Source organism: Ambystoma mexicanum, chromosome 2p (genome assembly GCF_040938575.1).
Source record: "Ambystoma mexicanum isolate Mex_15411 chromosome 2p, UKY_AmexF1_1, whole genome shotgun sequence".
NCBI classification, from domain to species: domain Eukaryota; kingdom Metazoa; phylum Chordata; class Amphibia; order Caudata; family Ambystomatidae; genus Ambystoma; species Ambystoma mexicanum.
Window position 1 is genome coordinate 1009925741 of NC_090923.1, and position 24471 is coordinate 1009950211.

General features: G+C 43.9%; 1 protein-coding gene across 2 annotated transcripts in view; it reads right to left on the reverse strand.

Annotated features, from left to right (window-relative positions):
* PCNX3 (pecanex 3) overlaps positions 1–24471 on the reverse strand; it is a 1956057-nt gene that overhangs the window by 749788 nt on the left and 1181798 nt on the right. For both annotated transcript variants that reach the window (XM_069644841.1, XM_069644840.1), the window contains one exon: positions 18156–18306. In XM_069644841.1, coding sequence (XP_069500942.1) covers positions 18156–18306 — 151 coding nt within the window. The remainder of the gene's footprint in view (positions 1–18155; positions 18307–24471) is intronic.

Sequence of the window (24471 nt, forward strand, 5' to 3'; positions counted from 1 at the left end):
GCCAAACACTCGGCAAACACTCTTTAACCTGTCCTGACTTTTTACAAAGAAGTGAAGCCTTCAACTTCCCTTCCCTGGCCTTTCTGCTCATTTTGTAATGGGGAAACTAGGATTCCCTTTTGTCCTTTACTTTTTACCTGCTTTGGTAACTTTTCTAACCGTGCACACAGCATCTTACAATGCAGTGCAGTGCATGGGGATCCTTTTGTATCACCTTAGTCTTTTACACTTGGGATTTTTGGTTATTTGTATGTGTCAAATGACAAGCTGTTGGCAGCAGTTACATTTTTACCATTTATGCAATGTTTTAGTGTTCACATACACGTTTACCCCGACTGGCTACTAAATGTGGCTCGTACCCTAAAGAGGATATGCCACTAGATTTTTCGCTTGTTCTTTGGCCATATAGTTTCTTGGCCTTCTTTCTGCCTTCTGATCAGAATATGATCATGCATTTGCCTGGGAAAGCTGCTGTTTTTATGGGATAATTCATGCCATTTGTGTGTGGACCCAGGAGGTTGGTGGTCCCATTCCACAACCATGGTGCATGATAGTCTGGTGTTCATGCATGAGTGAAACTAACAGTGGTCCCCGATTGGACCACTGCTGGCTGAGTGAGTGAGTGGTGCAGATCCTCACCATTGGTGGGCTGCGCTTTGCCACCAGCCAAGATTTGGGACAAGAGGAGCGCTCCTGCAGCCATTCCAACAGATCAGCATTGGAGCCAAGTATCCTCTGTAGCAGTGCAGCTGACTGAAGACCTGTGGACGACTCTTGAAGAGGCCTGGAGACCTTTCCTGCAACTGCCCCCGGTGAAGCCTTGCTGGACTATCTGATCTGAAAATGCCCTCCGCAGTGCTTCGACCCTTTGACTGGTGGGACCAACCAGTCTCAACGTCTTCTCATGCTCCTGCATTCCTGAACCCTCGGAATCGTCCCTGGACCACCCAGTGGACTGACCAGCTCTGAATTGGGCTACCGCACCAGAAGTCTGGAACTTCCTGACGGCCGCCAGCTCGTGGCACAAGTAGCCTTCCCGGCAAGTTTGAACTTCCGAGCATCAAAGGATCCTGCACAGGAAGGACATTTTCAACCACAACTGGAGAGACGCCTGCTGTCGTCAGTGTGCGCCGAGTGTTGCTGGAACTAGGTTTCTTCCGTCGGGTAGTGTGTCCTGAAGAGGCCTGCAACGGTGCCTGTTGCATTTGATTTGATTTTTGAATTTATAACATTTATATACCAGTGGGGAACCTGGAAGCGAACTGCATCTAGGTGCAGGTGAATTTGTACTGAACCAACACCATTAAACTATGCCAGATGACTCAGAGAACTATGCAAACAAATATGTTTTTAGATGTTTCCGAAATGTAGTTAAAGAATTTATTTGCTGCAAGTGTAAAGGAAGCGAGTTCCACGTTTGAGGGCTTACAACAGAGAAATGTCTATACCCCCAGGTTGTGGTTTTGGAACAGGGAATTACCAACAGGCTTTTTCCCATCAATCGCAATGTCCGCATAGGCTAATGACGTACAATTCTAGATGTCAAGTAAGTAGGCCGTGAATACATTAAAAAGACAAGACATAACTCTTTAAACTGTATTCACTTCTGTACTGGAAGCCAGTGAAGGCTCTTCCGAAACTCTGAGATCGATGTTCCCTGTGGTAGTGAAAAAATCAATCGCACCACGGAATTCTGTGTAACCTGAAGCTGCTGAAGCTGGTATTTGGGTACGCCAAAATCCACAGTGACGAAGGCTGCTGACAAATCCAGCATGGCCAGCATGCAGGGGTGTAGGAGACACATACAATCTGTGCGGTTGGGGGGCAGGGGACACCTTGGGGACTTTGTTTGCTTTTTTTAATTTATTTATTGTGTTTTAGTCAAAGAACTCGACTTATTACAAAATTAAAATAGCAGTATGTATTAAATTACATATATCATCACTGTATAAAACAAGAGAAAAGAAGAAAAGAAAACAGAAGACAATTAAGAAAAAGAAAAGCAGTTCAGAGTATAAAATCCTTTAATTTGGCTGGAAAACCTTAACTAACTTTGAATGCCCTGCTAAAGAGTGAGATGTTCATGCAGTCCCACTTCAGACCATTTAAAAGAGGAAGCCTGTCGTGCCAGAATCGTGTAATCCTTTGCACTGTTTGCAGCTTGTCTCAGTTGTTTCCTAATGCGTGCGCTACTTAGCTGATGTGCATTTTGCCAGAAAATTAACAACGGACGTAGTATTATTTTGAAGCACCGTGCAGACTCATAAAAACGGTGCTCTGTGCTCATTTATCTTCCACAATTCTAGAGAGTTCAACGTTACATTTGGAGTTTTGCCTGAAATTATGGTATGTACTGCTGTCCGCCTGCTGCCTGACCGCCCTCCATGTGTTTTATCATATGCACTTGCAAGAAAGGATCTGGTTCCAGATTATAAAAACTTCGCTCTTGTGCAAAAAAAAAGAGCAAATTAATATAGAACTCATTTTTGAAGTATACAAAACATGACTTGGTGCAAACAGGTTTAGCCCCAATCCCTATTATTTAAAAAAAATGTTCACTGGGGTTAAAATGAAAGAAAATACATTATTGTAGATATTTGCTGTCTAACGTTAGATGTAGTATACACGTTTATATCATGTAACAAACTAGTGCACACATCAGTCAGATTCTTTTTGTTCTAATGTAAAGTAGTTTTCTTTTTACATAATACGTATTGTGACAAAACTTGTCTGCTCCAATCCGTATTAAGCATTTGCCCAATTTTTAGCACTGGTGGAGATGTTAGATTCTGTAGCCCCAGGTAAACACGGTAAGTACTACATCTCCACGAAACCAGGAAAGAAAAGACCCTGTATGGACTAAAAGCTGAATAAAATATAATCACAAATCTGCCCTAAAGAACATGGCGAGAAACCACATCAAATATGAAAGTTACAATGACAAACAATTATAGCTCTTTTTTATATGTAAGTGGGTTTTTAACCTGGTTGGTCAGTTTGGTGTTCTTCCATACATGAATGCCTTAACCTGGATATTATATTGTGTAGGAAACGACGACCGTGCATTTAGCACAACATTACAGCCAGTATGTACAATTCATTGCTGACTGGTTCACAGTTACAGGTGGAAATGATCTGTGAATTAAATGCAAACACAGGTGTCCCGCTCCATTAGTCGGAGTGAACACCAAACAAATGCATGGCCCAGCAGCATGACAGAAGCCATTTTGCAAATATAGGGAGGCGTGTGAGAGGAGAAAGGGAAGGTGGTAAAGAGAGGAAGCAAAAAGGGGGAAACGAATGGTGATAGAGTGGCGCGGCCCCCAGAAGATGATGTTGGTGACTCTGAGGTTGGGAGTCCAGAAGTGATACTCTGCACGAGATGTGAATCACTGAAGAGTGGAAGTGGGGCAAGAGAATGGGAAATAAAGAGAAAGTATGATGAGGATTGCGGAATGCTTTTTGATACAACATTTTCAACATTATTGAAAATGAAACAAATAATATGCAAACCGTATAAAGGAAGGCACCAAAACTATGGGGAAAGGACAGGGAGAGAAGAAAAAGGGCTAAAAAGGAGATATAAGGAAGGAAGAGAACGCTACCCTAGCTCCTACTCCACCTCCAGCCAGCTGTCCCCCAACGCTGACTCGAAGTGTCCCCAGTGCCCACGCCGTTGACGACTGAAGCACGTGGTGCACGCAGTCCATGCAGAACACAAAGGAAAAAGCTCCCCAAGCTCATACCAGACTTCAGAGGGGCTGGCTGCCACCGTCAGGCAGCCAAGGGCTCCTGTCAAAAGTTTAATCCTCATACCTACTCTCACTGGTAGAGTTTCCTCAGATGACCACGGGGGCCAAACTTGCCTCGCGCCTCCTTCTGTGATGCTGCGTACCTTTTCCAGCCTTCAGCTTGATAGTCGGTACCTTTACTCAATACTGCCAGTGTTGCCTGTTACATTTCGGGGCAGTTTGCCACAGTGTGAGACTGAGACTTCATGATTGGCGTAGACCCATCTCAAGAGGGCCTGAAAATCACAATGTTCACAGTATTTGGTTGAAATGGCTGCAGCTAACACCACAAAGGATGTTATAGTAACCTTGTCTCTGTAAATATCTGCTTTTGGTTAGGTTTTGAAGTCCGGGTAATTAGCACTTCAAATGGCAATTTGCTATTCAAAGCCCCACGTTTAATTATTAGTCCATACCTATGCCTAAGTAAATTGAATCACAAAGTAAACCTATTTTCAAAAGATTTAAAACATGGACTGGTTCATTTCTGCTTCTTTGACAAGTATAAACCATGTTGACTTTTTTGTGTAAATTAAACGTTTTGCACATTATGCATATCTGCAAGATACATGTCTGTGCCAAACAATGCTCTCAGGTAAGTGACTTCATCACACAGTCCGTTCTAGGTTGTATCTATGTCTTGAAAGCGCGACCTATAGGTCAGCTTGCACAGATCCCAAGTTGCCCAATGTGTTGTAAAATCATAAACATGTGACTGCTTTAAGTTAACATCGTATTGCATTGTGGTACACAAAGTCTTCCATGTATAGTGGAGAGATGATGAATGACATGAGCTACACATGCCAGAGCCCGCAAAACACGATCTGAGAGCTGTTCCTCATTAGTAGCGTTATTGGTTGGGAGAGTTTTCCTATGAATCAGTTTGGTGCTTTCGGATTACTGCTGTGCAGCATAAGAGACATTTACTTGTGCCACTGTGCTCCTCAGATGGTGCCAGTGGCACATGTTTGTAGACAGTGGCGTAACACAAAATGTGGCAACAAATCACAGGTCGTGCCACACTCTGTGCCGGCCTAGATGATCACGCGTGCACAATGCGTATGAACGGCTATGCCGCACACTATACTAGGAGAAAGATATAAATGTGTTTTAATGCAATATACAGCACACTTTCTGAGAAAAATTGGCTAAAAAGCCAGAGTGTTTGCAATTGTTTTGTAGGGTAACACCAATACAATACATGCAAGTCACCAACAGTGCACAGGAACATTAATGCTTTGCTATTAAAAATTCCATGCCACATTGAAAACATGTCCCACTGGCTGCACAATGTAGACCAGTGCAGACAGAACATTACAGTAAAGCATGCCAGGCCACATTTAAACATACCTAGTCTGGTTTCACCAAAATGTCAGTCTAAGCAATAACACTCATCAAGAAGAGAGCACACATTCAAACCCGGGTCTCTGCAGCCTCTAACAACACTGCCGAACTCTTTAAAATCTCTAAGGAACTGGCCAATCCTGTTGCGGTCTCTATCTCTCCTGTTACCTCTCAGGCACTCTTTATGGCTCTGCCCTCTCACTTCTCCGCTAGAACTCAGGACATTCTGTCCTTGTCTTCTCTTCCTCTGCCTCTCCCTCTTACTCTTCCTCTTCCTCTTCCTCTCTTGGCCCCCCATTGGCCATCTCTACCTCTCCTCATCCTTTCTCCTCTTTCTCGCTGACAACACCTGACAAGGTTTCTAGACAAGTCCGATCTATGAAAGTGTCGTCCAAACAGGTGCTCCCCTGCTCCTCCAGAACCATCAAGGACCATATTGACACCCTCGCTCCAGCCTTGGCCGATTTCTGTAATCCCTCTTTTGCCACTGGAACGTTCCCCTCTCTCCTTAAGCACTTGCTTGTGCACCCACTCCTCAAGAAACCGTCTGCCGATCCAACCTGCCCGGCAAACTATTGCCCAATCTTCATCACTCCTTTCCTGGGCATACTCTTGGAAAAGCTGGCCATCTCCCAGCTTACTCGCCATACTGAATCTGTTGGTTGCCTCCATGACCATCAGTCTGGCTTCAGAGCTGCCAGAGGCACGGAAACTGCTCTCCTGAACACCTGTGAAGATCGGCTCTCTAACCTTGATTCCAGCATTCCTTCTGTCTTAATCCTCCTTGATCTTTCCTCTACTTTCAACACAGTCAGTCACACCATCCTGGTCAATTGACTATGTGAGAACCTGGGCATCATGGATCAGGCCCTGGAATGGCGACCATCTTCCTCTTGGACTGCCCCTCCAAGGTCCAACTGGGTCCCTTTCTCTCTGCCACCTCTCTCTCTACCTGTGGCATTCCCCAGGGTTCTATCCTCTCACCCTGGTTTTTCCACCTCTACCTGGCCCACCTGATCTCTACCTTATCCTCTAACTTTCAGTGTTATGTGGATAATACTCGGCTCTCCTTCAGGCTCCTCTCCTCTCCTCTCTCGCGCGCGATTCAAGATTGGTGCGCCTCCAACGATGTCTGCCTTAATGCCAGTAAGACAGAGATCCTTCTCCTTGGGACTCCTGCCCCTGCTTTCCCTCTCTCACTCTGGCCACCCACCTTGGGCCCTCTTCCTTTGCCTTCCTGCGAGGCAAAAATACTTGGTGTCATCTTCGACTCGACTCTCTTTCTCTCCTCACATCTTGGACGTTGCCAAGAAGTTCCACTACCAGCTGCTCCTCCTCAAAGGGACTCTTCCCTTTCCCCCAGAAGCTCATTGTCTCCAGAACCCTGTTTCTCTCTAGGCTGGGCTACTGCAACAACCTCTTCCTCAATCTGCCTTCCTCTACTCTCCGCCCCCTCTGCAACTAATCCAGAACAGGACTGCAAGACTTATCCTTGGCCTCAAGCCCAGGGATTGTATCTCTCCAGTTCTGAAATCTCTCTGGTGGCTGCAAGGATCAAGTTCAAGACCCTTTGCGTAGTCCACAAGGCTTTCTGGGGTTGGAGCCCACACTACATCCAATGCTCTCTTCCAAAATACCTTCTTTCTCGAGCCCTTCCCCCAGCTACCTCCAACTCTCTAAGGGTTAGACGCTTCTCCAGGCAGAGAGTGGGGGGTAGATCTCTCTCCTCTGCAGGTGCCTCACTCTGAAATGGCCTCCCTGCCCCTCACAAACTTGAGCGGACCACCTGAAGTTCCGGAAGCAGCTCAGAACGTTCTTCTTCTCCTCTGCTTTCTTTCTCTCCCTCCGCTGCTGACCTACCTGTCTGCTATACCGACTGGTTGCTTGGCTACCCTCAGAGTCTCACTGGGTCCAGGCTCTTTCTCTATCAGTCACCCTTGCACTGCTTCGGGCCTTCCACGCACTTTAGGGGCTGTAATTGTAACCCTACAGTCCCTTTTTCTCCTTGCACTACCCAGAACCACGTTGCCGTGGCTGCACTTACTCAGAGCACTCCCCCCCCCTTGCATTTCTCGTTCTCGCACTTGCACAATCTGAATGACACAAGGCCTAGTAAGATCGTTTGTCTTGTCCTCCTTCTATCTTTGCTCCCTTGTCTTGTCGCGCCTAGAAACACTTGTGTACAGGCGTGTTATAAATGACTTGTACACAGATGCCCACAAACAATATACAATGCCGCAGTAAGAAACGGCTAGACTGACAGCACCAAAATGCCAGTCTAGCCAGGTAATTATACTTAGCAGGATTGCTTTAACAGAAATGCGCAGTTAAAAAAAGTCATACCAAACTGAGGAATGACTTGACTGGCTGCACCAAAATGCCTCTCTAGCCACTAATACCACATATCGTGCCTGCTTAGCCTGGAAATGGACAACCATTATGATTTATCGCACAATCCCACCCCCTACACATCCCTTTTCCCACGCCCTACCCCGACCTCTAAAAATAGCTCCTTGGCCCAGAATTACCTTCATGTTCCTCTTCCTTGTCCCAAAGCTTACATATGAGGATCCTTGCCTCATAGGTAAGTGCTGGGATGAGGAAAAGTGGGACTAGGAGTAATGAAGATTACAGGTAGCTAAGTCAGGCATTACCTCAATGTACCTCTACCTCATCCCATTACTTGTGTATGAGGCAGAGAGCCTCATACACAAGTTCTGCCTCATACAAAAGTATGAGGAAGCATAGGGCTAGGAGTTATGATGATTACCAATGAGTATGATGATTACCAATAAGTAGTGGAGTAACACCATTGAGTTGACTGGGCTTCAGCACCCCTCCCATGAAAATGTGGCCTATGTTGACTTAGAGCAGTTGCCAGAACAGAACAGGACACAGATGTTAAACGGCACCTCGGTTTCACTGTTAACAAGGGCCCAGCAATTACTAATGCAAAGCATTTCACTGTTAGTACCTGCATTTCTACCGCGCCATAGCCCACAGGCATCAGGGCGCAAAACATACAAACATAAAAAGTTTACAGTCTAGGGAGTTGGTTTATTCAAACAGAGGCTTTCAGATTTTTTCTGAAAACAGCATAATTGACCTCTACTCACATAGATGCATAGATCGGGTCTCCTCGTTTAGTACTTGCATGCGAGGGGAGTGATTGGAAGGGTAGAGAGGGAACACAAGATCGCTCATTCTCACAGCAGTCCATAAGTGGGTGCTTTCAGACTTAAAGGAGAGAGTTAACTGCTTGTAACATTGAAGCTGCACTAAAATAGTCTCATTAAAATGTGTTAAGAAGTTAGATGCCCCCACACAAATAAGTTTGCCCCCTAAAGCACATGAAGTTAGCGCCTCTCCCAATATTTGAAGGATTAGCCCCCCCAAAATGTAGGTTTTGTTGCGCCCCTGAACACAAGCACACACACCATTCTCCATATACACACATGCACACCCAGTCTGCACCCTTTTACCATACAGGCACACCCAAGCAGCCGCCTGTAGGTTTATGTGTGCACCCTTTCACCATAGAGGTACACACACCCAGGCACCCACCCATACATTTAAGTGCGCACCCTTTCACCACACACTCACACAAGCAGCCACCTACACAAGTGTGCATCCTTTCACCGTGCACGCGCACACCCAGCCACCCATACATTTGTGTGAACCCTTTCAAAATACACACACACGCATCTGTCATGGGGTTGAGGGGAGCACTATTACTTCATAAAGAAATTGTTTCCTTTAAGGACCGAACCATAACGGAAATAATTTCTTTATGAAGGCAGAGTGACTTCAAAAATAAATTATTTCTTTTTGAAGTCATAGGGCTTACCCCACCCCATGACATGGAGGCCTCCAGCCTGGGGTCTTCCATGTCATGAGGCGGGGTAGCCCTTGGACTTCAAAAAGAAAGTTTATTTTTGTAGTCTCTCTGCCTTCATAAAGAAATTATTTCTCCAACAGAAATAATTTCTTTATGAAGGCAGAGTGAATTCAAAAAGAAACATTTAAAAAGAAAACGTGAAAAAATATTTTTTTTCTTTTTTTTCCTCCAAGTGGGGGCCCCCTCCCAGGACATGGGCTAGTGGGGCCCCCACATGCTGAGGATGTGGGGCCCCTATTACGCCAGTGTTTGTAGATCAACGTCCTTACACCTTAGGGCCCTCTGGCACTTTATACATTAATTACATAAAATGTATTAATGACATTAAAAAAAAAAAATCACAGACATATTCTGGGGGGGGGGGTAAATGCCATTATATCCCGCCCACTTAAAATAGTGGGGGGTGGGGGGTTGTCCCTGCTGTGCCCCCCATGTCCTATGCCCATGCCAGCATGCCGATATGCTGGTATCACATTTGTCGGCAGTCTCGAGAAGATCATCCCAAACAGTAAGTAGGGCGGTCTCTGTCCCGTGTCCTGATCCGATTCCCGACTGGTAGGGGCCTAGGATGTTCTTTTCCCTTAAAAAAACCTGTAATTGGGAGGTAACAACCTTCTCCAGGATTTTGCCGGGCACAGGAGACCCACAATGGGGCGATAATTGGATAAATTGTGATTCAGAGTGAACTTTTTTAGCAATGTGGTTAGATAAGATTTCTTTAGTTCAGCAGGAACAATACCTTGCGCAAGTGAGGCATTCACCAAGAACTGAATAGGTCTGCTGAGAGCATAAGCATGCTTCTTGGCCAAGGTAGGTTTTAACTGAGAAATCAAGGATTCAATACTCTCAGCTGTAACCGGTGAGAAGGTGCACTATCTTGATTGTCCAAAACTGTATTTTCTGTAGCCACCTCAATACATGAGGTTGTTGAATGGGACATTAATACTACTTCGAAACAGATACTTTTTTTTTCTGTAAGACAGTATTGAAATCATTGCCCAATCATTGCCCATCTTTTGAGATGCCGGTAACTTATCGTGTGTGCAGGTAGGGCTAGAAACATTTCTAATGGCTGTAAATAAAGCTTTGGGTCGATTATTTGCGAGGTCAATCTCTTTCTGAAGACTTTGAGCCTTAGCTAATACCTAATGTGAAAGAGTTGCACTCAGCTAGTCGATCCGACAGAATCTTCCTTGCACCTGCAGCTCCTGGTCATCCTGTTCTCTATCTCCTCTTCCTCTCTCGGCACCCCTCAGCCATCTCTGCCCTCCTCCACCTTTCTCCTCTTTCTCTCTGGCAAAACCTAACAAGGTTTCTAGACAAGTCCGATATATCAAAGTGTCGTCCGAACAGGTGCTCCCCTGTTCCTCCAGAACCATTAAGGAACTTACACCCTCGCTCTAGCCTTGGCCAATTTCTGTAATCACTCTTTTGCCACTTGAACTTTCCCCTCTGCCCTTACGGACTCCCTTGTGCGCCCCCTCCTGAGGAAGCTTTCTGCAGATCCTACCTGCCTGGCAAATTATCACCCAATCGCCATAACCCCTTTCCTGGGCAAACTCCTGGAAAGGCTGGCCATCTCCCAGCTTACTCTACACACAATCTGTTGGTTGTCTCCATGACCATCAGTCTGGCTTCAGAGCTGCCAGAGGCACAGAAACTGCTCTCCTGAACACCTGGGAAGATCTGCTCTCTAACCTTGATTCCAGCATTCCTTCCGTCCTCCTTGATCTTTCCTCTGCTTTCGACATAGTCAACCACGCCATTCTGCTCAACCGACTCTGTGAGAACCTGGGCATCACAGATCTGGCCCTCGAGTGGCTGACCTTCCCTCTTGGACCACCCCTCGCAGGTCCAACTTGGTCCCTTTCTCTCTGCCACCTCTCTATCTACACATGTGGCATTCCCCAGGACGCTCACCATGGCCCCTTTGTCCCTCCTGATCTCTACCTTCTTCTTTAACTTTCAGTGTTATGAGGATGACATTCAGCTCTCTTTCAGGCTCCCCTCAGCCTCCTCTCCTCTCGCGCTCAGTCCTGACTGTCTATATGTGATTCAGGATTGTTGTGCCTCCAATGATCTCTGCCTTAATGCAAGTAAGCCGGAGATCCTTCTCATTGGGACCCCTGCTCCCGCTTTCAATCTCTCAGTCTGGCTGCCCTCCTTGGGCCCTCTTCCTTCACCTTCATGTGAGGCAAAAAACCTTTGTGTCATCTACGATACCACTCACTCCTCACATCACAGACCTTGCCAAGAAGACCCACTACAGTTGCACCTCCTCAGATGTATTCTTCCTTTTCTTACTTTCCCCCAGAAGCTCACTGTCTCCAGAGTCCTGGTTCTCTTTAGGCTGAACTACTACAACTGCCTCTTTCTTAATCTGCCTTCCTCTACTCTCTGCCCTCTGCAACTAATCCAGAATAGGACAGCAAGACTTATCCTTGGCCTCAAGCCCATGGACCGTATCTCTCCTGCCCTGAAATCTCCCCACTGACTCGCAGTGGCTGCAAGGATCAAGTTTAAGACCCTCTGCATTGCCCACAAGGCTTTCTGGGGTCGGGCCCCTACTACATCCAACTTTCTCTTCCAAAATACCTTCCTTCTCAAGTCCTTTGCTCAGCTACCTCCAACTTTCCGAGGGTCAGACGCTACACCAGGCAGAGGGTGGGGGTAGATCTCTCTCCTCTGCAGGTGCCTCCCTCTGGAATGGGATCCCTGCCCCTCTCAAACTTGAGCTGGACCACCTGAAGTTCAGAAAGCTGATCAAGCCAGTCTCTCTCGCTCTCTCTCTCGCGCCTGCCTGCCCCCAGAGTCCATGATCAGTCTCCCCTGCACTGCATCTGACCATACAGCACACTCAGGGGCTGTAACTGTAACCTCTACAGCCCCATGCCTCCTCGCAGAGCCGGTCTGCCCTGGCTGCACTCACTGCGAGCATTGCTGCCCTGATTGCACTTCCTCGTCCCTCTCCCTGGCACTTCGCCCCTCTCCCTTCCACCTGCACTTTTGCGCTTTCGCACTTGCAAAATCTGAATGACACAAGGTCTAGTAAGATAGTTTGTCTTGTCCGCCCTCTGTGTTCCCCCCTTGTCTTGTCGCGCCTAGAAACACTTGTGTACAGGCGCGTTATAAATGGCATATCATATCAAGCTCGTGTGGCATGGTGAATGACCATTTTATAAAGATCACCACTTCCATCACCTGTGCCTGAAGTTACTATTCTGTGAGCTTCAGAAGTGGTTGAAAGAACTGCAGATAATCGGGAACCTGTCCCGGACTGCAGGCTGTCTTGTGTAGAGGAAAGGATTAAAAAGTTTGTGGTGGAAGACCCATGCACTTGCGCGTTCTCAATGTCACTGGGCCTAGTAAGATCACTGTTTTGTTCTCCCCTGTTCCCCCTCCCTTGTCGCGCTCTGAAACACTTGTGTACGAGCGCGATAGAAATAAAATATCAATCAATCAAAAAGCTAGAGACTAAATGAGGGCCTGTTGTGGAAGCCAAAATATATAGTTTTTGACTTCTGTGCCTAATATTTCAAAGATGCTGAAATGCACCAAATCCATTAATTTACTTTTGTTTAAAAAAAACAAAAAAACCCACTCAAATCATGTTCTATAAGTCTGGACCTTAGGAGTGCAATTCAATGTTCTGCATTTCAGAACACAAATGTTGGACTTCCTTTCCCAGAATGCAATTGGTGAGCCTAAAAGACAGGACTGGTTTGTGTATTCATACGCGACATAAATCAACCTGAGTTCTCTGTTAATTATCCAATGGTATGTTCTACTACACTAGAAAAACCTGTATTTCTGTCTACTGCTTGAAGTCATTGTTTGGCACATGTAAGTGTCTTAGTACTATGTATATTGTGCATAATCCTGGCAAATAAAGGTTTAAAAGCCCTTTCAGATTCCCAGTTAGATCACCCTGTTTGAGTAGGAGCAGGGAATATTCAACCATTGCTGAACTAATATGTGGTTGTTTTAAGGATATTTCTGCAGACACAACTAGTGATTTATCCTATTGCAGAGAGCTTTGTGTGCAAAAGTGTTGCAAGCACAGTGACTCTCCGAATGTCTACATTGTAGAAAGGACATCTAGCATTCTACAATCACAGAAGGGAACTACTTCCCAATAAGATGTGTGTCTTTAATCCTGTATCTGTGCTCTATTCCCAGCCAGGGAAGACTCATTTATTTTATCTAATGGAGGAACTAACCCTGCAGTTTGCCTCTTCTGTAGTTCACCTGGGACTCGTACCTATATTTTCAAAATAACCGGAAGAGCCTGTTTTGTGGCTTGGAGGTTTGCATGCTCTGGCTCCTGCCTCCTACAATGGAGTGCTGCCTGTCCCTTGGGACAACGTGAAGAACTATGTGCCTGCAACATCACCGCTGCAGTGTGCTCTGGCTCTTTGTGCACCTTTTTGATCTGCCGTCCTGCGGCCTGGCTCTCTGGCAACCTTTTTGATCTGCACTCCCTCGGCTGTAGGCCACCACGCCGACAGACTGCCCCCCCCCACAACCCAGAAGTTAAAACATTAAGATGGGGGGCGAAACCCCAGGCAAAGTACTGGCCAAGTCTGCATTGTCAGCTGCTGTCCACTGTCTACAGCTGGTAGCAGCTTGCTGTCGCTATGTAGTTGCTGACAGCTTTGGCTCTTGGTTTTCTATATCTTTTCTCCCACTACTGACTTGCACTGCCTGACCATCTGGACTTGCGTCTCTGCATATGCCCCCTCCTCTTGCTGCGGTCTGTGATCCTTATTTGTTGTACAACTACTGTTGTAGTCATATTCCTCCTAATGCATATTTTACGTGCTTTTCTTCCTCATCTCTTTATGCCATCTTTTTTCTCGTATGGCCACACCAACAATTCTTTGTCTTGCAATTTCTACATTCTAAGTTATACCGATCTCTCTCACGCCTTTTGACTATGAGAACTCGCGTTCCCTTAGTAATAAAGCTTACTCTGTTCTGGATCTTTTTTCCACTTTCATTTTCTTTGTCTCACGGACTAAGCTTAATACTGCAACACTTGCTTGGCTTTCTTCTGCTCAGTTGTTTTTCTCCCACACCCCCTGCCCTTCTGGACACAGTGGTTGTTTTGCTATTTTATCTGCTATTCCTCCTGCCTCATCCCATTCTCAGTCGGATCATCTTTCCTTTCCAACTTTTAAATATCACTATTGCTCTTTTTCCCATCCTTCTCTACATTTTGTGGTTATTTAACGCCTGCCTGCTCCCATTTCTTACTTCTGTGATGATCTTGATACTCCTCTTTCTGCTCTTTTGCCTTCCTCTGCCGCTCTATTTCTCTTGGGATATTCAAATCTCCACTTCACTTCTAATCATGTTTCTGTTCCACTTCTGTCCATTCTTCCTTCCTATTCTCTACTACAAATTCCACCTCCCCCTCTCAGATATCAGGGTCCTCTCTTGGTAACATCTTTTCTTCTATTTCTACTTCGACTTCAGTCACTGCTCTCCCTATCCATCTGATAATTTTCTCCTTTTCTCTTCCATCCTCTCTCCCTTTACCACATCTCCAACTATCTTCCACCATTGTGATCTCAGATCTTGTTTCCTTTTCCTCTGTTGTCACCTAAACTCTTCCTTCTTTCTCCAACTTTTCTTTTCTGTCTCTTCTATCCTGTTTGACACTTTTTCTGATTCCTTGGATCTTCTTAACACTTTGGTTGCTTTTACTCCATCTCATAGGCCCTCCCAGCATTGGAATGCACATTCTCTTCAGGCTACTCGCTGCTCCCTTCGTCAGGGCTGAACGGTGCTGGCGCAAGACCAGCTCAACAATCGACTTATTTATTTTAATCTGCACTCCATTCTACTACATTTTTCCTTACTTCTAGAACTGTATGAAAGATTGTGCTACCTACCTGTAATCTTGTGTTCCAATAGTTTGGTATTTTTGAAGACATTTGAAAAATATAAAACATGCATATAAAAGGTAGTACAGTACTGAACTGTAGATGTAGATTATTTTTATAGCCTTTAAAGACTATATTTTCAGTAATATACTTTGTCTATCTTCCATTATTGCATACGGTGAGTGTAAATCGTACTTTATTTCAAATCCAGACTGCTCTGCCAATTATAGAAGACAGGACCCCCTGGTGTAAACCCTGCCTAACAGTACAGGTTAGTCTTAACAAGTCCTCACGGGAGGACCTATAAAAAACTATTACACGTAGTATAAGGCAATGCCCAGACAATATATTGCTCAAAACATATCTTTGAACAAAAAAGGAAATGCAGACAAACAGGTGAGTAGATTTGTAAAATAAAATTGATATTTTGAGTCTTTAGGTTGTGTACCTGCCAATTTAGAAGTCTCTGCAAGAGCTCAGAATCAACCAGGACTTCTGGGCACAATGGTTGAACAATTTAGGAAAGTCCCAAAGCCAGGTTAATTCTAAAGGGATTTAACTTCTCCCAAAAAATCCACAGCAGTATTCAGGAAACATGAACATGATTGCTATGGTAGGAAAACAATGGCAAATCATCAAAATGTTTTGTTAAGAGTTTTGGTTTTAAAAACTTTTATTGGACTAAATGAAAACACTCTGCAAAGATGGAAACAAAGCATTAGCTTACAAAGCCCTACAGACTTCTTCATCAGAGTGAAATCACTCAGCAACATATGATGATGTCCTCTGTGGGACTTTCAAAACGAATACTTTCTTTCCATCTTTGCATGGGGTTTTTAGTTAGTCCAATGAAAGATACCAAAACCTGCATCTTGTGTGATTTTAAAACTGGACTAACATGGCATTGAATTTTTCTCTGCACTAAAAGAGTTTTGAAATCCATAGTCTACCAGAATTGGAGACAGTCATCTGTTCAGCAACAATGATTTCAGTAAGGAAAAAGATGGTGTTCCGCCGGAAGGAAGACTTCAGTGTTTTAAACGTTGACACTGTGACAGACATAGTTGAGCTGAAGCCAAGTATAGTGCAGTAATCTCCCAGCCAACAACATAGGTCCAGCAGCCAGGCGGTGCCAAACAATGTCCTAAAGGTGCAAGTCCGGTAATACTGCGGGTTGTCGGGAGTCTGAAGGTTCGTTGAACACGGTTTCTTGATTTCATATAGTCTTTGGTAATAGTAGGCTGCACTCTCAACCTTTCACTCGACCTCAGTTGTCCGGTGCTTCTGCCTCTTAGCGTCGGGGCCTGCAAGTGAAACAAAGGCTTTTTCTGGAAGCAGAAAGGTCTTGGAGGCTCTTAACCTAGCTTGTCCCAGTAGCTCAGAGCAGAGCGCAATGGGCATGGTTGCCTCAGGTCAGTTGGGAAAGCAGGTATCTGCTGATAAAAGCAGCAGAGTGCGATCCCGTGCAGGGTACTTCAGCAGGACTTCGACAGTGTCATTTTTGGGTTAATGATTCTTCTCTGTATTGCAGGACTCATCCCAGAAATTGAATAAAGCTACGTGCTGACTCCCCTATCTTCTAAGTATACTGGAAAATTACTGCAAACTCCGCCTCCGTACAAGATTTTGCATCTTTTCAAACATTTGGGAGAAACCCAATCACTGGTAGTTGCCACATTCAAATGCTACCAGACACAGACACAATATGCAGATTCAGCCTTAAATTCAGATCCTGCTATACAAATACTGCTTGGGACATTTCATACAACCTATCCTATGATGGAGAAGCAGGATTCTAAACAAGAAGGGCAGGGCAGATGATAGGAATGCATATACAAGTGGTACAAACATGTTCTTCCTTCCTTAAATATTTAACCACCATCATCATCATCATCATTGGGGTGGATAGTGAAGACATCTGAGATGTCAAATCTGACTGAACAAGAGAATCCTATGATACACAACCAACAATCGGTAAAAGGTAAATACAACTTTTTACTACTACACGATGAGATCCTGACACCTCTAAACTAGCCCCTAGGGAGACTCCACCTGATAGTAGGATGTGAACAATATACAAATGCTGAGGTAAAGCACTGCACACTCGGTTTTTGGTATGCTGGACTGAAGCAGGAAGAGCGTTTCCAAAGCCCAAATGATTTGTTACGAACCGGACGTGTAAGCAACACAGCAATAATAAAAGCGCAACTATCATAAGAGCGGAAAGACACGGCAATCAGCATCTATTAAGAAGATACTCCCGCCCACCGCATATGGTCAACTATTGAGAAATACAGTGGTTGCTGTTCAATTAGAAAACACAAAAACCAACTGTGGAACGCTCGAGATTGGTAACCAGATGATATTGTGGTGAACATCGAAAACAAATTATTGATGGCACAGGAATTTCCCTTTATGAAGTTCTTTATACTGTTTTTTGACTTAAACAAGAATGAAATATGTAGGGATTGTGAACACTGTTACGATTAGTAGACAGTTGGAATGGAACATTTGTTGCCTAAATTAGGTCCTAGATTAAGGTATCCGTCAACGATACAAATTGGTTAGTGCTAAACACATGGATGGTTAATTCAATCAAGTGCTAGCAGATGTGAGTGTCTTTAAGGGTAATTACTCCTTTCATTGATGTTCTTGGCATTAATGTATTAGTCAAAGAATTATATATATATATATATATATATATTCTTGTTGATTTTGCACAAGTCACTTTATTTGATTAAATATGTATAATATGACTGAATTGTTATGTTTTTAATGAATATATTAAATAAAGAAATACATTGTTTATGAGATGTGTGATATAACACAAATACCCACAATATTAATATTGTAAGTCAGTTGAACAATTTTTTCATAAGAGTGTGTATTTCACGTTGGGTTGTTCCTTTCGAGGGGGATCTGTCAGGTGGAGTCCCATGTGGACTTAGACCTCCCTAGGAGCTAGTGTAGAGGTGTCAGGATCTCATGGTGTAGTAGTAAAGTTGTTATGAGCGCATGATCCTTACCTCTTCAAAAACCCCAAGTCCTTTTCAGTAGATTAGATAAATACAACTTTTTATCCATTGTGAGATGTTTCCTGGGGTTTCTGTTCTCCTAATGTTCATCCCCAATTGCAATGAAGACATTCTCAATTATGATTGTTTGATAGATAGCCATGATGTTGATACAGGGCTTCAGATAAATAACATTCTATTACAAACATGGCATACTTACTCCGGACTTCAAAATGGCTGTATTCCCCAGATTTTAGCACCGGCTGAGAGAAACAGAACCAGGGAAGCTGTTTCCTGAGCTGCGGTAGGAGGTAGTGTGCCAAAAACCCAGCTAGTCCAGCCAGTGCATATAGGACATAACCTAGAACAGACTGTAAAGAAATAAATATTGAAAAAGCGATGCTGAGCAAGCCGATAACACACAAAGCTAAATAAGCATTTGCAAAGTGGGGAAGTGAGAAGAATCGGGGTGAATGGAAGGGTAAATACGGATGGATGTCGATTGTGCCAAGAAACAGACAGTGGAGTGGAGCAGACACCAGTGGAAAGCTGTCAGGAAAACAAACAAAGATTGAGCAGGTGCAGAAATGGATATGGAGGGAGAGGTTATGCCAACATGGAAAATGGGCTGGCAGATTTTGATACACACACAGACAGACGGTGTCGGTAGGGAAGACAGAAAGACTATGAAGAGGATAGGGATGCAGAGGGACTTGGGAGATTGCAGTGCTATATAGGGAGATGGGGAGAGCCAATAGCAAACAGTGGTTTTTCAGATGGGCAGAGAGCTATGTGTGAGACAAAAGATGAAAAAATGCAGGCTTTTATCTTTTCTGTTATAGGAAAGCATGCATGAACAATCGTATCCTAAAACACTTACATGTGAAAAGCAAATAAGAACATAAAAAATGCACCTACCGGCTAATGTATTTCTTCAGCTTATTAACAGACTTTTGAGGTGATTCTGATTTGTTGCTAAGGGGTGAAGCGCACTTCCAGCAGTAGGAAAGGCGGTCAGAGGAGCTCCGCTCTATTGTCCATGTAATTAAAAGCTAAAGTTACTCACCGTAGTGACTAGAGTACTCATAGTCTATAGTCCCCTTTCCTCCATCCGTGTGGGTGGCCCCAACATGGGGACGGTACCGGAACCTTTTGGTGCTATCTTGAGGATCCTTCCTTTCATTAGGAGTGCAGGAGTATATCTCAGAGATGCATTTTCTTCTTTTCGGACCAACTTTATGGCCCCTATCTAGGATTATAGCTTACTGATTAGAGTTAACATCCTTCAGTTTCTCTGATGATACATTTCCATAGGCAGATCCTCAAATCTGTTATAATTTTTCAAATGCTCCATCTGACTGGCATTACCAAGGCAGTCTGATACTCTGCAGTTCATGTATTGCATTTTCATTTTTGATTACCCTGTTTTCGGTAGCCAAGATGTCATTTTGTTTGCCTATTGTTGCATTTATTGCCTTAGTTGAGGATTTGGCATCCTCTGCAATTCAGCTCCCAATATCTTCCTTGAGCACTGCAAGGCAAGACAACAATTCTTGTTTTGAGAGCCGCGCAGATGGCAATTTTCACTCTCAAAACAAGACACACCCTTAGGTCTGCCTCTACGCCATATCTGCTACTGCAAGCCACCTCTTATGTAACATCACTCTTGGAACACCTACAAGCTTTTTTTAACCTTACTCATGTCTACTTGATTATGTCGCTGTGTGCCACACATACAAGAGAAGGTATTATTTTGAGTGCCTCCCATCTTCACATGCAGCCAGTTATTGGACACTCAGGAAAAACTCATAAGTATCAGTACTCTGTTTCTAGATTCACTTATAAGACAGTGGACATAATGACATGCTCCCAACAGTGTCTCAATTATTATTATTGTATTTATTGAGCACATACCAAGCTTCCAGAAGCAACAGAGCTCTTTATAGATGTATACACCAATACAGATAAATAACAGAGTGCTTTTCAGTGGGTACAACAGAACAGATATACTGTGGGGGGTAGGATACAGAGGGACTCAGAGGAGGGCTACATCGAGTCAGATGGCGTGAGGGGTGACGTGATGGCCTATGTGTTGACGAGGAGAGACTCTTTTCAAGCACACCGGTAAGGGTTATTCAAGCAATGAGCACCTTCTAAAGCAATATACCCATGTCAGCAGCCAGCCCCGGACCAGATGTACATCTATTTTCAAAAACTGCCTGTAGTGCTCCCGTCTTGTTTACACAAATGTGTACCACGTGGCCATATTTAATCTCTGGCTCTCCAGTGGGATTCACCACTCCTGTGGCACGTTAACTAGACTCCCTGTTAAGAACCCTTGTTTTGGCAGCCTACCTTTTTGTGTATCCTATGCCAAAGACTTCCTGAGGACATAGCGCGCCTCACTGTGGCTCCCAGAGCTAACAAGCACATCACTCCCAGCAGCAACTTCACATGCCAGCGTCTGTCGTTCCATGCCATCTCCTGCAATGGGCTCTGCTACACTCACCAATAGAGACCTTGCTGCATGCACCAGCAACCCCAATCTTATTTCTTGGAGCCATCTAGGAATGTAACCCTCTTCCCCTTCGCAAATGAGATTGAGGCCAGCATCCACATCCTGTCCTGGGTGGTTTATGGCTGTCCATTGTCACCAACCAATCCCTAAGTGCCATGTTCTGGAACTCTTCCAGGCACCTGCTCCCCTCAGGTTGCAGAGCGGCTCATATGCGCCATGTTGAGGGGTTCATTACACTAAACGCACACCACCAGCATCGGTGTCTACAAGGCGCTCCTCAAGTTTCTCTAGGGATGTACATCAATGATCATGGATCTTTTGAAGCTTGGCTCATGGTTCGTAACCTTTAGGCAGCATAGGGATTTGAATGGGTCCATGAAGCTCTGAAACCAAGTTCCCATTTTGGTCATTGCCGGACACGCCTTCTACGCCCACGAAAACCCTTTTTACATTAACAGAAAGAATTACACGTGGAAAATAACATTAATTGAATTGTATGAGATTTTGTTGGAGTTAGTATTGTAAATATCAATTCCTAGTTTATTTAATGTGATGTGAAATTATCCATTGAGCTGAGCTGCATCGTTTATTTGGCTAAGGATGTTTTATTTAGCTTTAATTGATAATAGTTCATTTAAAAGAAATGTGTGCATATAAATCAATGTGGGTGGGAATAAAGTTAATCAAGAATACTTTATCCACGATGCTTTGAAAAAGGTGTGTGCCAGCTTGGAACATTCATTGACTGGGCTGATGTTTAGAGAAATAATGAAGACATGTTGTCAAAGGAATCAATACATTGTATGAATTACAAGCTTAGGCTATGCAGCTCTTCTTATAGCTCAACGGAGTCGAACAATGAGTAAGTCCATGAATGTCTATTGGTCCCCGTCATTTCCGTCCCCCAAGCCCTCAGCAGCACTGTGTTTGGGTTCTCTCATCTGGCTTGTTGCGGTTGGTATTCCTTTGTGACCATTTTCTATTCTCATATTGTTTTTGTATGCTTTTGTTGTGTCTCACTTGGAGGGCAGAGGTCATACCAGTGTTTCTCAAGCAAGTACTTAGGCTCTCTGCTCTGTTGTGCACAGATATTCTTCCTCCCGTTCCAACCAACATCAGGGGGCAGTGCTGGCCAGTGAGCATAACCACCACTGTTTAGCACAGTACCATCAGCAACACCCTTCGGCTTCACCTTCTATGACATGAAATTCCACTTCCTGGGTACATTACAATTTAATGCCATTTGCTGCCACACATGGTGCTCAACTGAGGCACTTTGGCAGCTGGCTCATTTTGCAAACAGCATATCAATTCTGCATCAAAACCTACAATCACTTGTAGAAAAAGTGCCTGCACCACAGACATGCCAACATACCCAATTCCATTTGCGAAATGATTAGCCAGCTCTTGCATTCTAGGACCTGTATTTCTGCTTTCCCCTTCTAAATCCAAAGCAACAAGTCTCAGAAGGCAAAGAGAAAACAGAATTGGGAAAACCATCTCCCAAAATGGAATCAGGCATATATGGTACCCAAAACGACTTCTGCTGACCAAGATAATGCTGTGTGTGCAAGGCAAAGGTGGGTTTGGCCAAACAACGCAGCAAAATGCCAGCCAGTAATACAGCTTATAGCCCCTACGGCCATTCCCTCATGGTGGAGGAGGCTGACTCAACAGAGATGAAAAGGGCAATATTTCTTTATTAGGATAACTAAAAGTACCCACTTACGTTCCATAGCACCTCAAATGTAAACAAAAGGCTAACTCATCAAGTCACCTGTCTTTAGAGACTTCAGGGACCATAGCCACAACATCTCGTAAATAAGAGTAGCCATCTTGGAAGTAATAAATCCACTTCCTAGAGGAGGAGATCTGGCAAGAATACTTGCACAAAGAGCTGTTTTGGATCCACAAACTGGATGCATTGACTCCCCTTGTCATGAACAAAGACTACTACATGGGACCCTTCCTATAAACCAATAGGTCTAGAACATCTATGTCCAATTACTTTTAAACTTATTCCCCAGTGTAATTTTCTCTGTAATTCTCTGTAAAAACCCCACAGGGATAACGAACGAGGTTACAGACTGAACACCCAAGTTGGGGTAGGACTAAAACCTTTAAAATTGTGATCTTGCTACTTTGGGCTGAGCGAATTACCCAAGTACACACTTGCTTTAGTAGCAACAATATTATATCATTTCTGATTGTATGGATGTGATTGTAACATCTATGTACATGACTTTTTTTATACTAATACTTTGAGAACACGATCTAATATTTGTCGATTAAGTGGACAAAAATGTTTAATCTGTTTAAATGTTTCATTTGTGTACACGATGGACTCTATTATATGCATTGGTTACATCAAAGTCAGAGATTTCTCTTTATATCTTTACAATTAGCATTAGGGAGACTATTTTCTTCCAACATAAAATGTGTTAGTCTGTATGCACCTCAATTTGGGACTATTCGTTGATTAGCCTGTTGTAACATTAAGTACACCACTGTCTACATTAGCAAACACCTACTCATATCATCGTGTACCTAAGGCACAGACCAACTTTATTTTATTTAGTTTCAGCATATAGACAGATTATCAGCAGCTCTCTCAGATATCTTGAATACTCAAGAGAGATCAGATACCTTTGACATACATTCTTTCATATGCTCGTGGTATGCATTCGAACAGATCAGGACGTATTACTTCTAAACTAGTTTAGATGACTAGATAATGGAATACCGATACACACTGCCATACGCGCCTAATCCTTTAGTGTTTATTAACTATTCATACATTATGAGGATTTATCCTCACTTGACTAGTTACATGAAATAAGTGCTTCTACACTAACGAGTTTTCATATCTCTAGTTTTAATCAAAAATACACATGGTTCAACTATGAATGACGTCATGACACGCATGCGAGTGACAACATTTCCGTCACAACGTCTTGACATGATTTAGCCTCTTTTTTTTTAATTTGTCAATACCCAGCAGACAGCATACATCTTGGCATGCTACACATGTATTTTTATTTTTTTATTTTATTTTATTACATTTGTTATACGCCCAGACCCGGGGGTATCACGGCGTAGTTACAGACAATGGGAGAATGCAATCTTAAAGCGAACACAGAAGTACACAGGAATAACAGTCAATAATATATACAACAATATACAAAATAGTCAGATATGTACAGTTAATTGGAGCGGATTAGTGCTCTGGTTCAGTTAGTACTTGTTGTTTGAAAAGCCAAGTCTTCAAAAAGCTTTTGAATTTTGGGAAGGTAGAGCGTTCCAATGTCTGGGGGCCAGTGTTTTGAAGCTACTACCCCCTGCTTTCCCTCTTTTGTATCTGGGGGTTTCAAGGTATGCGTTTTTATTGGACCTGAGGAGTCTGGTCTGGGGCTTCTTCATGACTGTGTTGTTGAGGTATTTGGGTGCTTTGTTGGCCCTGCATTTGTGAGTGTTGCTCAGGGTTTTAAATAGAATTCTAGCTTGGATGGGGAGCCAGTGGTGGTCTCTTCTGGTGTTAGAGATATGTTCAGATTTTTTTGATGCCTAGGGCTGCTCTGAGGGCTTTGTTCTGCATGAGTTGTAGTTTGGCTATGTTGGCTTTGGAGGTGCCAAGGAAGAGGATATTACAATAGTCTAGCTTAGACAGTATGAGTGCTCTGGCTAGAGTAACGCAGTTATTGGCTGAGAGGAATTTACAGCTAAGGGAGATGAGTTTGGAGGTGTAGGAGGTGGACGAAGCTAATGTGTTTACTTGTTTAGACATGGATAGTGTTGCATCTAAGTAGACGCCAAGGGTCTTGACTTGTTTAAAACCAGGGATTATGGTGCCATCGATGGTGAATGATTTGAAAGCGGGCTCAAGGGTATTGATTTTGCTGGAGGAGCCTAGTATGAGGAGCTTGGTTTTGTCGTCGTTGAGACAAAGGCTATTATTAGCCATCCAGTTTTGAATGAGTGAGTAGATTTGGTTAACCAGGAGTGAGTCTTGTTCGTGATT